The 17,139-nt window shown below is 46.9% G+C and overlaps 1 protein-coding gene across 4 annotated transcripts in view; it reads right to left on the reverse strand.

The window, feature by feature from the left end:
- Positions 1-7,598, reverse strand: part of Tbc1d8 (TBC1 domain family, member 8) — a 110,032-nt gene extending 102,434 nt beyond the window's left edge. For 2 of the 4 annotated variants that reach the window (XM_039084197.2, XM_039084198.2), the window contains exon 1: positions 7,273-7,598. In XM_039084197.2, coding sequence (XP_038940125.1) covers positions 7,273-7,399 — 127 coding nt within the window. In that variant the 5' untranslated portion in view covers positions 7,400-7,598. The remainder of the gene's footprint in view (positions 1-7,272) is intronic. The other 2 variants (XM_006244851.5, NM_001191067.1) reach the window with 2 other exon arrangements.
- Positions 7,599-17,139: the final 9,541 nt, after the last annotated feature.

The raw sequence follows: 17,139 nt of genomic DNA on the forward strand, positions 1-17,139 counted from the left end.
CCTTGTTGGTGGAAACAAAAATCACCAACAAATCAAGTTACCTGAATGGGTGCCCAGGCAATACCAGACATGCCTGCTACCCGAGTTTCATTTCTATGCTTTGATAAAACAGACTGACAAAAAACAGCTTGGGAAGGTTTCCCTGGCTTCACCGCTGTAGGTTATAGTCCATCACCATAGACACATCAGGGCCACTGCATCCACATCCACATCCACAATTAAGAGCGGAGAGAAAAATAAATGCATGAATGTTCATTTATTCTTAGTTCTCTCTTTTGCAGACTTCTACCAGTAAGGGTCTTGCCCTCCAAATGGATGGAACTTGAGAATATCATCCTGAGTGATGTAACCCAGTCCCAAAAGGACATGCATGGTATGTACTCATTTATAACTGGATAGTAGCCAAAAATACAGGATACCCATGCTTACTCCACAGACCCAAAGAAACTAAACAAGAAGATTCAGGATGCTTGAATCTCACTTAAAAGGGGGGAATAAAATAGTCATAAGAGGCAGATGGGGGGAGGGAACTAGGAGGGAGGAGGGATAGGGAGGGGGATGGGGGGGGTGTTCAGGATCAGATGTAGGGAAGAAGAGATGGCCAGATGGCCATGAAAATAAATGAGAATCTGCAACTGATTAGGGGTGAGGAGGTGGTGAGCATTTCCAGTAGGAAACAGAGACCTGGGATAAGGGAGGCTCCCAAGAATCAGTGGGGGTGACCTTAACTATGCTTCACAGCATTGGGGATATGGAACCTGAAGAGGCCACCTTCTGTAGCCATGCAGGAACCCCAATGGAGCTATAGGGACACCAACCCACCCATAGAACTTTCAACCCAAAATTTATCCTGTCCACAAGAAATGCAGGGATTGGGGATGGAGCAGAGACTGAGGGAAAGACCAACCATTACTCGGCCCAACTTGAGATCCATCCATCCCAAGGGCAAGCACCAATCCCTATTAATGATACTCTGTTATATCTGCAGATAGGAGTCTAGCATGGCTGTCCTCTGAGAGGTTACACCCAGCAGCTGACTCAGACAGACACAGACATCCACAGTCAAACAGTGGATGGAGCTTGGGGACTCTTATGGAAAAACAGGAGGAAGGATTACAACCCTGAAGAGAATGAGAACTCCACGGGAAGAGCAACAGAGTCAACTAACCTGGATCCTTGGGGCTCTCAGAGCCTGAATCACCAACCAAAGAACAAACATGGGCTGGCCTCCCACACACATGTAGCAGATATGCAGCTTGGTCTTCATGTGGGTCCCAAACAGCTGGAGTGGGGGCTATCCCAAAAGCCTATTTGTGGGATATGTTTTTTCCAACTGAGTTGCCTCACCTGGCCTTATCAGCTTCGAGATGATGTGCCTAGCCTAGTGGAGACTTTGTGTACCAGGGTGGTGAGGTGTGTGTTTGGGGGGGGGGGGGTGGCTCAGAGAAGAAGGGGGAGTGAAGGGGAAGGACTGTAGGAGGGGGTGACTGGAAGGGGAGCAATGAGCAGAATGTGAAGTGAATAAGTTAAAAAAAAAAAAAAAGAGTCCCACCCTCAAAACAATGTCACTCGGGATTGGGGATTTAGCTCAGTGGTAGAGTGCTTGCCTAGCAAGCGCAAGGCCCTGGATTCAGTCCCCAGCTCCAGAAAAAAAAAAGAAAAAACAAACAAACAAACAAACAAAAAAACCCAAACCAATGTCACTCACATTCAGGGTGGTCCTTCCAACCTCAATTAACCAAGTATTACAAACAAACAAACAACAACAGCCCTCACATGCATGCCCATAGGCCTGATCTAAGCAATCCCTCAGTAAGACCTTCTTCCAGAGGCTAAAGAGTTGGTTCAGCAGTTAAGATCACTTGTACTTATAAAGGACTCAGACTTGATTCCCAGCACCCACGTGGAGGCTTACCATCTTTTGCTTTCTTACCAAGCAAATATGTGGTATGTGGACATACATACAGGTAAAACATTCATTACACGAAAAATAATAAAATAGATCTTTAAAAAAAAAAAAAACAGACTCTTTCCCAGGTAATTTTCAGTTGTGAATTAAGCTGAGTAATTTTAAGCTGAGAATTAAAACTAGCCATGATACTAGCCAACAAAACAAAACAAAGCAAAACAAAACAAAACAAACAAACAAACACAAAAAAAAAAAAAACCCACAACAGCATACTCTGACTTCATTCATATCCGAATTGCCAACACAATCCACAGAAGGATCTAGGGCATAGTTCTTTGTATGTGATCTTTTTCCTTCTTTACTGTTGTTGGTTTGATTTGGGTTTTGTTTTTATTTATTTATTTTTGAGGCAAGGTTTTACTCTAGTCAAGGTTGCATACAATTCACAACTTAGCCAGGGGTATTTTCAGACTATCCTCCAACATCCTAATGATGGCAGGATGACTCACTCCCTCTGGCATGGGGATTAACGTGTATAATCCCACAGGCTGCAAAATGCCTTTCCATTGGCAGTGGGCAATATGCTTCCCAGCATTGATTTTAATGTGTTGATTTTTAAATGGCATTTAGGAAGCCAGGCGTGATGGCTCAGGCTGGTAATTCTAGCCCTTGGGAGGCCGAGGCGGGAAGACCGCTTCTAGATCTAGACCAGCTTGGGCTACAGAGTCCCAGGCCAGGCCCACATCTCATAACAGACAAACTTCTTCACACATTTATTCTCAGAAGCCTTCACTCACATCATTCCTTTCTTTTCATGTTACTTCTTCCCCCCCCCCCCCTTCCAACCTATTAGGAGCAGAGCATGAGGAAGAGTAATTATCCAGCTTAATTCTAACACTTTCCTGGGAATCCTTGTGTGGATGGCACTGAACCACTTCTAATCTTCCAAAGCAACTTCAACAGCATCCAGCTTTAACCCTTGCAACACAGTTACAACTCTCGCTCCAAAGACTGCACAAAGCTCAGGCCTCCTGCCCCACACTGACTTAATTCCGACCCCAAAGCCGATATCATCCATTATTTTCCACTCCTCCCTACTCCCTTCCCTGATCCTCTTTAGATAATCACAGATGCAGTAACGTGGACAGGGGCTGTGGTCAGCACTCTGCAAATCAGAAAACATCAATACCTTAGTCAAGTTGTGTGTTTATAACAACCAGGCTCTTTAAGAAAACAGCTGTAAGGGTATAGAGGAATGCACAGAACTAAACGCTGAGAAGTCAAGTCTTTGAGGCAGGGAGATCTTGTCTAGGATGCCTGAGCTTTAGAGTTACATTCATCCCTACGGCTTTAAGTGTTTCGGAGAAACCGGGGGGGGGGGGGGGGGGGGCTGTGGAGATGCTGGATGCTCTCTCTGTCCACCGCCTCCCACGTGCTCCCTTGCTGGCTCTTTGTTCTCCCAGGCTGAACTGAACTTTCATACGCAATATTCTCATGGGCTGTAGACTGTATCCAAGTGAACACTGCCTACATTGACGTCCTTCCCAGGGCGGCAAAACTGCTTCTGCCTGCACAGCTTTGGAAATATCTCACCGTGTTCTAACCTGACCCTGACGTGGGTGGCAGCCACCCAGAAGTTCCCAGAGCCAGGATTTCATACTCCAGCCACCTCTCCTCTCAAAGAAAAATGGGTCCCAAGAGGTGGTAAAGGTACCCATACTTGCTGACTACCTGAGAAGTCAGTGCCATGGTCCCTCCCCCTGTCCCCCAAAGCAGGGGCTCCAAAAATAAAGGAGGCAGAAGAGGATAAAGAGGAGGAGTACAATGTCGGTCTATCCACCAATCGCGGCGTCCCACAGTGGTCAGCTGACAGGTAAACAGGAAGCCCAGAAGAGGCAGGGGATGCTCCTGTCTAATAGCCTTGGTCACAACGCTGGCTGAACCCAACTTGCACCCCAAAGAGAAGCCTCATACATACATGTTTTCTTCCACCTATTCCTCTTACAATGTTCACTGAGACTACATCGTGAACCAAGCACCATCAAAGGTCAAATGCCTACCCTTATAAACAGGCAATTTAATTGAGAAAAACATCTCAGGGGCTGGAGAGATAGCTCAGTGGTGAGGAGCTATTCTTCCTGAAGACCCAGGTTCGATTCCCAGCACTCATACAGCAGTTTACAGCAGTCAGTAACTCCAGTTTCAGGGGAACCAACACCCTCACACAGGCATACATACTAGTTAAACATCAATGCATATAAAATAAAAAAAATTTAAGAAAGGAAAAACATGAGTATTACATGAGAAAAATGTAGTTTGAATGAAAATGGCCCCCACAGTCTCATATATCTGAATACTTGGTCGCCAGTTGGTGGAACTGCTTGGGAAGGATTAGGTGGTGAAAAGGCGTCTAACTGGGAGGTGGGCTTTGAGGTTTCAAAAGCTTAAGCCATTCCCAGTTTTCTTTCTCTCTCTCTCTCTCTGTCTCTATCTTTCTGTCTCTGTCTCTCTTGTCTCTCTGTCTTTCTGTCTCTGTCTCTCTGTCTCTGTCTTTCTGTGTCTGTCTCTCTTTCTCTCTCTGTTTGTCTCTATCTCTCTCTCTGTCTGTCTTCCTCCCTTCTCTCTCTCTCTCTCTCCCCCCACCTCTGGACCTCTGGTAGTTAGCTCATCGTGAGAGCTCTCAGCCACTGCTCCAGCACCATGCCTGCCTCATGTTTGCCTGCCTGCCCCCCCACCATGATGGTCATAGATTCAGCCTCTGAAACAACAAGCCCTTAATAAATGGTTTCTTGATCAGCTGGTGTTTTGTCACAGCAGTAGAAAAGTGAAAACTAAGTCAGAGAATCAGAAATTTAGGGAGAAAAAAATGGAGCCATGGGGAAAGAGGAAGGGGAGAAGGGGAGGGGGAGGGGGAGAGGGGGAGAGAGAGAGAGCTCGAGCATGCAGGAGGGTATATTATAACCCTCAGACAAAGGTTGTGTTTGTGAAAATGGGCAATCCAAATTATGTTAACCTTTGGACTTTTGTATGCCTAAACTCCTACTATCTAATAACAAATTTAGCATAACAATATGAGGAAAACATTACTGTGCTCTCTCCTTTATCTCAGACCTGTTAGCCAATCTCCTGGCTTCTCTGCAAAAAGAACTGTAGAACCAGCTTCAACTCTCATCATTTTAGCCCCATTATTCCCTTTAAACACAATAGAGCCCACAGGCCCTCACATTGCTAAAATCTGCCCATTGCAATTCTATGTTTCTCAACAACTGCCAGACCGGAGTTGCTGGGTGGTACATCATTCCTGATTGTCCAGCATTCCTGGGAGGCTGAGTGAAGACAAGCTCAAAGGAATACACTAGGTCTGGGTTGCTCGATAAATGCTCAAAGGTCAAGAGTCACACTGCAAAGGGCATCTCACCCCGGCACAATCAGCAAGAGATTCTAGGTCTCTAAAAAACAAAGTATCTTCTCTCAATAGACTTTCTCTTTATTTCCATTTCTCTTTATGCCTGGTGGCATGTGCTTGTAATCCCAGTCCTCCAGAAGCTATGGCAGCAGGAACAGGAATTTGAGGCCAGCCTGGGTTATACATTGTAACCTGTGTCTCCAAGAGAAGAGAGACGTCTCCACATATTCACAAGATAGAGACAAAAGAAACACCTGAGAAGTCCAAAGCCCTGGGTATCACAACACAAGACCTACAGGAGGATGGAGTCCACATCACTCTGAACTCATTACAAGTGAACTCTGTACATCTGAGTCATAAACTCTCCAAAGGTCACACAAAGCTGATTGGCAGCTCTGCCCTCTGCTGATTGGCACCTGGATCCTGCTAGATGGAGAGTAGTCTGAAGACTGCAGGCCCTTACTCACCTGTCCCACTGATTCCTCTCCAAGGCAGTAAGCTCATCAAACACCCCAGAGGGTCAGTAAATGGAGCGGGTGGGTGGCAGCGAAAGTGTCTGGGGAACAAACTGTTTCCCTACTTCCCAGTTTACAAGTCTCCTGTCCTACAATCACCCTCTGCAACAGAGGACTAATACACCAGATACTCTACTTAATCCACCATAAATTAACCACTGTCCCCAGTGTTGTACGGACACAGCCCTCTCCAGCCTCTTGGCCTCTGCTACCCAAGTTCTTGTTCTCCAGTCCAACATTAAACTCCACGGTGCTGCCCAGGGTCTCACAAAAGGTTCGTCGGCCTCCTTCCTACTACCGTAACTTCCAACCATGAAGCCCACCTGTTGTGCAAGTTGTCCCTGCTGTTTGGGGGGGGGGGGGGCTCATGGCCACCCAGATGCCCAGAACCCACCCACCCGCCACTGTCTACTAACCTTGTCAACCAGAACCCTGCCATCTCCTACCCACTCCTGAGGTCTCAGGAAAGTCTTAGTTGTCATCATGGACCCCGAACCCATCCCACACCTACTAGTTTTCCCTGAAGCTAAAATACATGATTTCAGGTAGGAGCATATTCCTTATTTCTCCAATCAGACTACTCCCAAAGGGCCTTCTCCAGACTGGCCCAGGTGCAGATAGTCGCCTTCAGTTAACCTGAGCGTACAGTTTAGGTCTTTTGACCCCTCAGCGCCGTTCAGTAGAAAGTTATGAAAGGACCATCATCTAAGGTTCCTTTTACCAGAGCTCCTTATCCAAAGAAATCATTCCGACTTCCCCCCCCCCCCAGGCAAAAACAACACAATTCCCCTTCCCTGACTGAGCAGGTGCTCTAGCTAACATCGCAAACTGATCCCAATCTCTAACAACTTTAACTTTTAGAAGGGGAAAATGCCTTGTTTGGGGGCAACTTCAAAGCCTATCGTATTTTTTGTCCTATCGTTCCTCAGGAGACATTGAATGGAGAAGCAAAAGCAGCATGCTTAACTTCGCTACTCAATTGCAGTGCCTCAGTTTCCCCTCGGAAAGACAGCCCCCGCCTCCTCAGCCAGAAAGTCCTGGATCTCTAGAGCCTCGCCACGATCTGGCCTTAAGTCCGCAGCTGCAACACCACCTGGAGCCACAGCTGCGTCCAGATGGCCAAGTCCGGGCCTGCCTGGGCGCACCCTTCTGTCACCTGGCGGGGCCCTAGGGCGCCCCGATCTCGCTGCCTTGGGACAAGCTCTAGAAACTGCGTCTCCAGCGTTCGCGAGCCAGGTCACATCAGATGCACCTGCCTCTCCCGGCCCGTGGGTCCCTGAGCTCCAAGCCCGAGCGGAGCTCGCGTGAGAAACGCAGAAGAAAGGAAAACAAGCCATAGGCAGGGCCGTCCTGGCCTCGTCGGCTGCCACCGAGACACCACCTGCGACACGGCCGGGCGGTAGGGACAGAGGCCGGGCCCGGCCGCCGCGCGCGCCCCTTACCGGTGAGGCGGCCGCCCCCCTCGCCGTGCCCGCGGCGCCGCTGCAAGACGAAGTAGCAGCTGCTCTTCTGGGTCACCCAGAGCTTCAGCGCGTTCTTGAGCAGCACCTCCTCGGGCTTGAGCCACATCGCGGCGAGCCTGCCGCGCCCGCGGGACCCGGTTCACATCGCCCCAGCCGCCGGCAGCACCGGGCCGAGCCCACTTGGAAGGAGGAGACAGGGGCTGCGCGCAGAGACAGCAGCGGGAGCGCCTGCCTAGCCCCAGAGCGCCAAGACCACAGCTCGCCGGGATCACCCCGCGCTGCCCGCCGTGGCCCCGCCCCAGTTAGGCCTCGCCCACCAGCAGCGGTCCCGCCTACCCCTGAAACCACGCCCTCCGCCCTCCCTGAGGCTCCCTTGGCGCCTCCCTGGTTTCCTAGTCCCTGCGGCTCCCCGCCAGGGTTCCGGAGTGGCGGGAGGAAATCGAAGCCCCTGCCAGGTCTCCTCCCTCCGTTCCGGGACGCGCCGAGTCTCGAATCCCCTCCTTCCCGGGAGGAAGCGAGTAACTGCGCGAGTCGTCTCCACGCTCCTGGTTTAATAGCTAGAGGAAGGATCTAGGGGGAAAAGACCTCTTGTTATCCAAACTGTAGTAGGTTGCCCAACCCAGAATGTTAACCTTGGAGAGCACAATGCACGCCAGTAAACTCGAGTTTCAAATAACAAAAGCTAGTAAATTCGAGTGTGTTCGAGTTTCAAATAACCAAAAGCTAACGCTGAAAATTGGAGACCATTGTATCTGGGTTTTTAAAAAATACTGCGCTCTTTTTGTTTCTTTAATGAACATATAATAACCGTGCAAACAGAATGCTACATATTGTAGTCCATGTATACAGTGAGGACAGGGTCAGAGAAATTGCTTTCTGTCAATTCAAGCATTTACATTTATTCTTTATTACATTTTTTGGTGGGGGAGGGGTGGTCAAGAGAGACAGTTTTGGCAGAAGACAACTTTCAGGAGTCAGTTCTTGGCCTCCATTTACGCGGACCCTGGGGGATCCAAACTCAGGTCATTAGGCTTGGCAGCAATCATTTTGACAGTCCCCACTTACTATTTCTCACTATTTCTCTTACAGGATATTTCCCCACGCTTTTGTAAGGATCCAACTGAGCTATAGGAGAGGTAGAGACATAGGAACCTGAGGCAAGCAGCAGACCACACTGAACACTGAATGTCCCTCAGAGGCATAGGAGCTAGCAGCTAGCAGGTACCACTGTGAGACTCACCCCTGTGGGTCATCTCCACAGAAATTTAAAAAAAAAAAAACACTAGAACATAGGGACCAGGTAATAGTAACAAGAAGAAGCTGTGGGGCATGTGGACTCGGGGTTTTAAATAAATATTCCTTCTAGGCTGTAGTAGACAGAGATATGTGTTAGCTGTGTTAGTAGACCTTGAAAAGGACGAGGGAGGGGTTGGGGATTTAGCTCAGTGGTAGAGCACTTGCCTAGGAAGCGCAAGGCCCTGGGTTCGGTCCCCAGCTCCGAAAAAAAGAACCAAAAAAAAAAAAAAAAGAAAAAAGAAAAAAGAAAAAAGAAAGAAAAGGACGAGGGAAAGGGATCCAAGTGTTCTCTGTGGGGAGGCAGTTAGATCCAATATCTTAGCCAAAGGGAGGGGAAAGGTTTCCTTAGTCCATGGGTTTTGACAAAAGGACAAAATGTGGTTGTTAAGTAGGACAGGACTAGAAAGTAGAAACTGTCCCCGGGGAGGACCAGGAACTCTGGTCAGATCCAACAGACAGGAGCCCTGTAGAAAGCAAAGTTAGTCAGAGGGGAGTGGGGGAGGAAGTGGTGGGGAAAACAAGCAAGTTTTAGAGCTACACAAATGTCACCATAGAACAAACCCATTTCTCTGCAGACCAAAGAGAGAAAGAAAAAGAGTGTGTGTGTGTGTGTGTGTGTGTGTGTGTGTGTGTGTGTGTGTGTGAGAGAGAGAGAGAGAGAGAGAGAGAGAGAGAGAGAGAGTAAAAATGGTATACTGGCCAGCCACAGACAACCATCTTCTGAAAAAAACAGAGGAAGTCTCTAAGCCATCGAAGGCACAGAGCCACACCAGAGTCAGGGGATGGATGGCTGGAAAAGAATCCTTCACAAAACATTCACAGGCGCCCTTCGGTCTCAGAAACACTGCAGGCTAGAACCACAGAGGTAGATTGGAAATTAGTGCTTTTGTGTAACAAGACTTTTCCTGGGAAGATATAACACACCCGTCCACTCATCCCAGATACCAATCCCATGACAGATCAAAGTGTGGATGCCACCAAAGTCCAACTTGGTGAACCAATGAGTTTTCTTGGGGTTACTTACAAGACCAGAAATGACTCAAAGACATCACCCCAGTATAGGTGACAGTATAGGGAACCAGAAGCACAGTACACAGCCTGAGGGCAGGAGAGTATTCTTTCTAGGGACCTCAGTTGGTCTAACCCTCTTCCAGGCAGATGGGCTGGTTTCTGCTTCTTCCAGGCATGGGTTCTGTCTTAAGAGTTTTCTTTGCAGCCTTGCTCTATTGCATCTGAAAGGGACTCTTGGCTTTTATTGTTACTCTAGCAGGAAGAGGTGGGGGGCAGTGGGGGAGCAGCTAGTGACTCTAAACAGTTTCAGGGACTTCCTGAAGCTATTTGTTTACCTTCCTGCTTAAGGAGCTTCCCTGAAGGAAGGGATATTTTAACCATGGTGCAAACTGTTATACACCTGCCCTAAAGATTCACAGATGGGAAAATTGAAGTGGGCTGAGGACACGGGGATGCACAAATTGAATGTTCAGGTGCTGGAGAAATGGGCTGAGAAAGCTCTAGAGAACACCTTTTACTAGACTAGAGCTTAGAAAAAAATACACATGGGTTTGCCACAAAGTCAAGCCTACAGGCTCCTGGATACCTTGGCCTCCAGAACTGTGAGGCACATTTCTATTCTTTATAAATTATTCACTCTGTGATATTCTGTGATAGCAGCAAAAACAGACCGGACCTGCTACACACATCCAGTGAATATCACCGGTTCTTGGTGGATCTAAAATTTCCTGACCCATCTACAGTCACTTACGTCGTAACTATTAAGTGTTTCCCCATCACATGTTAAGAAGTGGAGGCTGGAAAGTTGGCTCGGTGGTTAGAAGCAGGACTACTGTTCCTGCAGTCTGGTTCCCAGCACTCAGACAGCTCTAGAGATCCAACAGCCTCTACTGGCCTGCACTCACATGATCAAACCCACAGAGCCACACCTGATTTAAAATATTTTTTACTTTACTCGCAGGGAGCACAGAGAAGCTCCTCTGGCTTATCTGTCCTCCCATCTCTGAGGCTCCTGCCTTTGCCTTTCACCACCGCCTTTGTCAGAGAGGAGCCAATAGAAGGCAGAAACACTCAAGGGACACTCTGTGAAGCTTGGCCTTCCAAACCCAGAACAAGAGAGAAGATCCAGGGGGAATGGTGAAGAAAGCATAGCACAGGCTCACACAACATCCTCCTGTCAGCCATCTCTGGGTGCTAAGCAACCCTTCATGGTGTTATCATGGGTTGGATTGTACCCCTCGAAATGTCTAGGTTGGAGCTTTAACCGTCCCCCAGAACCCCAGACTGTGACTTACTTGGAAATAGAATCCATGCAGATGTAATTCGTCAGATGAGGTTATTAAAGGTTATTAAGGTAGATGTTAGTAGAGTGAGTAGGATCCTGATGAAAGGAGGAAGTTGGGGCAGACAAGCAGAGAATAGCATGTGCTGATAGAGAAATGTCGTTGCAGTATGCAGGAGCTCAGAGAGAGCCTGCAGCATCCTAAGAAGCTACCAACCCCAGTGACACTTGATTCTAGACTTCCACACACAGAACTGAGAGACAGTGAGTCTTCTACTTAAACAGTCTGGTTTGTGGTCCTTTGTAAGCCTCATCCCTGCAAAAGACTGGTTGCTTTTTTGATCTTGACCACATCTGTGTAGCATCAAATTGCTTCCAACCACTCTGAGATAGATTCTGGTTCTGCACAGGACCCAGCCTGATACCAGGAATGACCTTGGGAAACAATTTATTGACAAAGAAGTCTGACTGAGTTACTCTTCTAACTGCACAGGGGATACAAGAATGTTAGTAACCCATGCCGTTCACCAGCAGTAGGATTACTCCAAGTAGCCCTGGTGGTGGTGTGAGAGGTGGGTAAAGACAAGGCTTGGGGGCTCTTGCTGCTAAAGGTGGTTGTTATGGCAACAATGGTGATTACAAAGATTGTACAATGAGATGGCTGTTCTGACTGCTCTGAAGAGCAAAAGAGAAAAAAGAAACAAAGAAAGAAAAAAGAAACAAAGAAAAAAGAAAGAAAGAGAGAGAGAGAAAGAGAGAGAGAAAGAACAAGCATGAAGTATTAATTTCCCATCTCAAGGTACAAATGTAGTAAAATTCAAAGAAGCTCTTATCTGTGTGGCCACAGGATAGGCCGACTCTTGCTATGATCCTAAATATAATTGTGTGGGTTACAGAACAGGGACAGAGGTTCCCATTTAACCTCAGCAAGTTCCTTTGCTAAGAACAGGACACTGATCGGGAAGGTATAAGGCAATTGATATATTTTGGAAACATTTGGACTGACAAAGACAAAGCCAATTCCTCAGAGCCAAGCCTCCTGTCCCAGCTTCCAATTACAGGGAAACCTGAGAGTCACTGCAGCTTTTGCTTAGAACCTACCCCCACGTAGGTATGTTGACTCCAGGATCTTAAAGGAGAGTCTCCCCAGGAGAAGAAGCCAAGGTCAGTTTGAGAATGGAAGCAGAATTACACAGTATACCTCAGAGTTGGAAAACCCTTCCCATATGTATTGGGAAGAAGTTGAAAGTCATGTATGAGTAGAGTGTTAGACCAAGGATGAATTACAAAATTGGAGTCAGCAATATTTATAAATATTTACATACTCATGATTATTATGTTGATATATGTGATCTATCAAAGCAATGAAAGAGTTTGGGGAAATGTATATGAATATGCATGCACATGCCGAAATCTCTTTAGAACCAAGAGCTTAAGACACTTGGGAGAGTCAATCAACTATTTACCGTATAAGCACGAGAGCTGAGCTTGATCTCCTAGTGGTGGGCTAGAGAGATTGCTCAATTGTTAAGAGCACTGACTGCTCCTCCAGAGGTCCTGAGTTCAAACCCCAGCAACCACATGGTGGCTCACAACCATCTGTAATGAGATCTGATGCCCTCTTCTGGTGTGTCTGAAAACAGCTACAGTGTGCTTGTATAAAAAAATATTTTTTTTTAAAAAAAGAAGAAAATCCAATGGCACATACTTATAACTACAGCCCTGGGGAGACAGGCATGGGAAAGGTTCTGGTACATCCAGGCTGCCAGTCTAACCAACTTAGAGAGCTCCAAGCGCAGCAAGAGACCCTGTCTCAAAAAACCTAAGGCAAGAGGGGCTAGAAAGATAAATAACCCTTTGAAAAAAAGAATTAACCATTTTAAAAGCTATCGGGCAATTAAGGAAGACACCTGACATCAGGGTCCAGCTTCCATATCCATGTGCACATACTCACACATACATGTATTTAAGCACACAAGCAAAATAATTTTTAAAAAAATGTTTTGAAAAGGAGTTTTGGAAAGGATTGTATGGAGGGGACTTGTTACTTTCCCTGACCTGTCCATTGCACACTGTACACATGAAAATAACACACTGGGCCCCACACATCTGTACAATTAAGCTACTTGCTTTAAAAGGGAAAGTGAGGAGATGGAAAGATGGGGCAGCAGTTAAGAGTCCCTGCGGTCCTTCTGCAGGTCCTTTATCATCTGGCTCATAGCCGCCTGTTGACTGGAGCTTGGAGGGATCTGACAATCAATTCTGACTTTGTGGGTAATCATGTGTATGGGACATACACTCACACTCGCTCACACACACACATGCACATACATATGCACAAACACACACTCACATATACATGCATACACATGCACTCACACACATGCACATTAACACACAAATATGCACACTCACACATACATACTCCCACGGATATGCACATACATAAGCACACACATATGCATATACACATGCACATACACTCACATGTATACATACATTGAGTTTTTAAGTACTAACTGTAACAATGACAGAAAACCCTAATCTCTTCTCAAGGACAGAGAGGAAATGACGCTCCAAGCCCATCCCTCTGATTAAAGGCTCTGGGCTGTTGCTCTCTGTCCTAGGTCACATTCCTGGTTCAGGTCTCTGTCACAGGGGCCTAACCTCCTGCCAGCTGTCTCTGAACATCCTCTCTTGCCCCAGATCCTTCCCTTCACACACACAGAGGGGGAAAATGAAGAGACACAAATCAAAAACAAAAATTCTGGGAATGTTAGGCCAAGCCCCCACAGCAAATTAAGATATTTCTAGTTTCCATTCACAATTAACTTAAAAGAAGTGTATGTGTGCATGTGTATATGCATGTGTGTATGTGTGTGTGAAAGAGAAAGCGTGTGTATGTGTATGTGAATGTATGAGAGTATGTGTTGTGTGTGTGAATGTATGTGAGTGTGTGTGTAAATATGTGTGTATGTATGTACGTATGTATGTATGAGTGTATGTGTGTATCCTATATGGAAGCCAGAGATCAATGCTAAATGACTTCCTCAACTGTTCTTCATTTGTTTATTTTGTTTATTGAGAAACAGTCTCTTGGGCTGGAGAGATGGCTCAGTGGTTAAGAGCACTGACTGCTCTTCCAGAGGTCCTGGATTCATTTCCCAGCAACCACATGGTGGCTCACAATCATCTGTAATGGGATCTCTTCTGGTGTGTCTGAAGACAGCGACAGTGTACCTATATATAAGAAATAAATCTGAGAGAGAGAGAGAGAGAGAGAGAGAGAGAGAGAGAGAGAGAGAGGCGGTCTCTCTATGTAGCCCTGCCCGTCCTGGATTTCACTATGTAGATTATAGATCCATCTGCCTCTGCCTCCCTAGGGCCTGGATTAAAGGCACAGAACAGCACAACTCCCCTTGCTTTTTGTAGCAGAGTCTCTCATGAACATAGAGACTGCCTACTGCTGATAGGCCAGCAAACTTCAGGGTCATCTGCCTCTGCTCTTCACCAGAGCTAGGACTTGAGAAGGGTCCCACCAAACCTAACTTCTACCTGGGTGCCGGGGACCAAGTTCAGGCCTCATCCTGTGCATCAGCCACTTTGCCACCCGAGCCATCTCAGACCCCATAATTAACACCTGTCAGTCCTTGCTAGACCTGCCACTTACGTTATCTGCACACTTGCATTTGTTGCTAATTAGTTACTAAATCTGGTTGTTTGGAGTGGGACACTGAGCTTTTAGCTTTACCGTGATATGTAATTTCCGATACCCTGAAACCATTAAATCCAGAGAACTGCTTTCGAGTTCTTTTTGTCGAGTTGGACTTTTCTTCATGTTCCTCCTTTCATTAGCTGGACCACAGCCTGTGAGCGACTCATTCTAGCAGTTCTGCTCTTCTCGAGGCTCTTGAGAACTCTGACCAACACCGTATCTCCTTAACTTCTCGTGATGAAATTCAAAGGGAAAGGAAGTGAGGCCCAGTTTACAGATGAGCACATCAAAGCTTAGGACATGGCTTCCGTTCCACAGCAGATAGGTAGAACATACTCCCCGGTGTGGCTGGGTCCCAGATCAGCACCTTTTCATTGATATGCATTTGACCATGGGTTCAGAATTCACCAGACAGGACAGTGTTATGGTTTTTTTCCCCTCAGAGTAACTCCCAGAAACGAAAAAGCTGCCGCCACCACCATCACCATTGTGAGAAACATCAAATTAGAGTCTTTCCTATCAAATACTATGAAATTTGTGTTTCGGACAATGAATTTAAATATTCATGTTCACACACACACACACACACACACACACACACACACACCTTGTAAGACATCTATATAAATGTCTTAACCTTGTAAAACCTTTATTTATATACAAAGGCCCACTGCTGAATTCCAGGAATTTGATGGCCTGGAGCTGTGACCCTTTCTCCCTTCCTTCTTGTCCTGTGTACCAGTTCTTTTCAGACTGGCCAGTTAAATTAAAACTATGAACTTGGGGATGGGGATTTAGCTCAGTGGTAGAGCGCTTGCCTAGGAAGCACAAGGCCCTGGGTTCGGTCCCCAGCTCCGAAAAAAAGAAAAAGAAAAAAAAAATAAAACTATGAGCTGAGCTGGGACCCCAGACAATAGGGAAAAGGGAAAGGGCCCACCTAAGTTCATATGAAAACCAACCATGCTTCTTGTAACCTCAGGAACTTGCCCTTCCTAGCACATCCTTTTAACTGGGTCAAGAGTAAAGTTTGCCTTGTCCAGACACTTCCCCTGAAATGGTGGTCTCTTTCTTTGGAACCCAAAACATTCCTAACATATTATCAGCATAGCCTTCGAAGAGGCCAGCTCTGGATCCAAACAGCTGCTTCCTCTAGTCCCCACCGTGTAACCACAGGCAAGTGCTTTACCCTCGGATAACTTCAGTTTCTCCATCTGGGTAAATGAGACTCTTACCGCAGTGTCCTATGGCTGAAACAAGGTGGCCAAGGTCACTCACTCACTACAGGCTTGTCCCGTGCACTCCTACTGAAAGGAGCTGTTGTAATGAGCTCCTGTTCTCAGCGCCCTAGTCAGGCATGGCATGGCTCACCTCTACCCTCTATGCTGAAGATGACTGCAATGCCCCTAGCATTTGTCCAAGAATAGGTAGAGGTCAGCATCCAGGAAAAGAGGTTGGCAGCTCATAAATAATGACCCATCTACACCAAGTCACCACCAAGAGCAGGGCCCCAATGTCTATTCCCTAACCAGGCCTGGAGTGTGCATATACATAATCCCAGGTGGGGTTATCTGCACTGTCTCAAGGATTCAGATTAAAACCATGTAGCTCACGTATATGTCACATACGGAATGTTAAGGTAAATTTGGCTTTTGTGCTTCAGGACTAGTGAAGCCCGTCACTGAAAAGGACCTCATCTGGTGCAGGGAGAGAGATGGTCCCTACCATCCCTTTGCAGGGACCGTGATCCGATGACTCTGGGATGAATGGGAGCTTATCTTCCTCTGCTTATGTAGGATGATGTCATTATGCAGCAAGGCAGGTCTAGGATAAGACTAAGTCTATCATTGGATGAGAAGGAAGGGTAGGCGGAGAAAACATCTAGGAAGGAGAGAGGAGGAGGAGAACCAAGAGCTCAAGATGGATCTACAGAGAAGGATGGTTCAGATTTAGGTGAGCTAGATCAATTTTATCTTGTCTAGGTAAGCAGTTTATATCTTTATCGATTGGCAGTGAATTTATTGTGTGGATGAGTTGTGGACTGAGTATTTAATATATAAATCTAATTTCTAAATTACAAGTTTCTGGAACTTTGGTTCTACTGGGCTAAAGAGGACAGTGTGTGAAAGAAATGGCTGAAAGGCAGCTGGAGCTTGCGGATCTGGTTTTGTTGCCCGCACAGAGTGAGAACATTCAGGGCCTACAGAACGAGATGTGTGTGTGTGTGTGTGTGTGTGTGTGTGTGTGTGTGTGTGTGTGTGGCATCGTAACTACCACCTAGGGGACCTCATGGAGAGGGCCGCTAAAAGGGGGACAGCCAGGAGAGGGCAGCTTGCGGCAAAGTAGCAGCCTGAGTGAGCGGATCTGGCTCACAGAAATGATTGAAAGCGTCCCTTTCGAATGTTTACCACAACGTGCTTGCCTTTTCCCATCTCTGTGCTCGCCTGAGAGGCGTTGCCAGGCTACATGCGTCCAACAAGGTATACCCTGGGTCTCTTTCCTAGCTATGCAGCTCCACTGTGAGAGATAAGGTTTAGGAGAAAGG

This window comes from Rattus norvegicus, chromosome 9 (genome assembly GCF_036323735.1).
Source record: "Rattus norvegicus strain BN/NHsdMcwi chromosome 9, GRCr8, whole genome shotgun sequence".
Classification (NCBI taxonomy): Eukaryota; Metazoa; Chordata; class Mammalia; order Rodentia; family Muridae; genus Rattus; species Rattus norvegicus.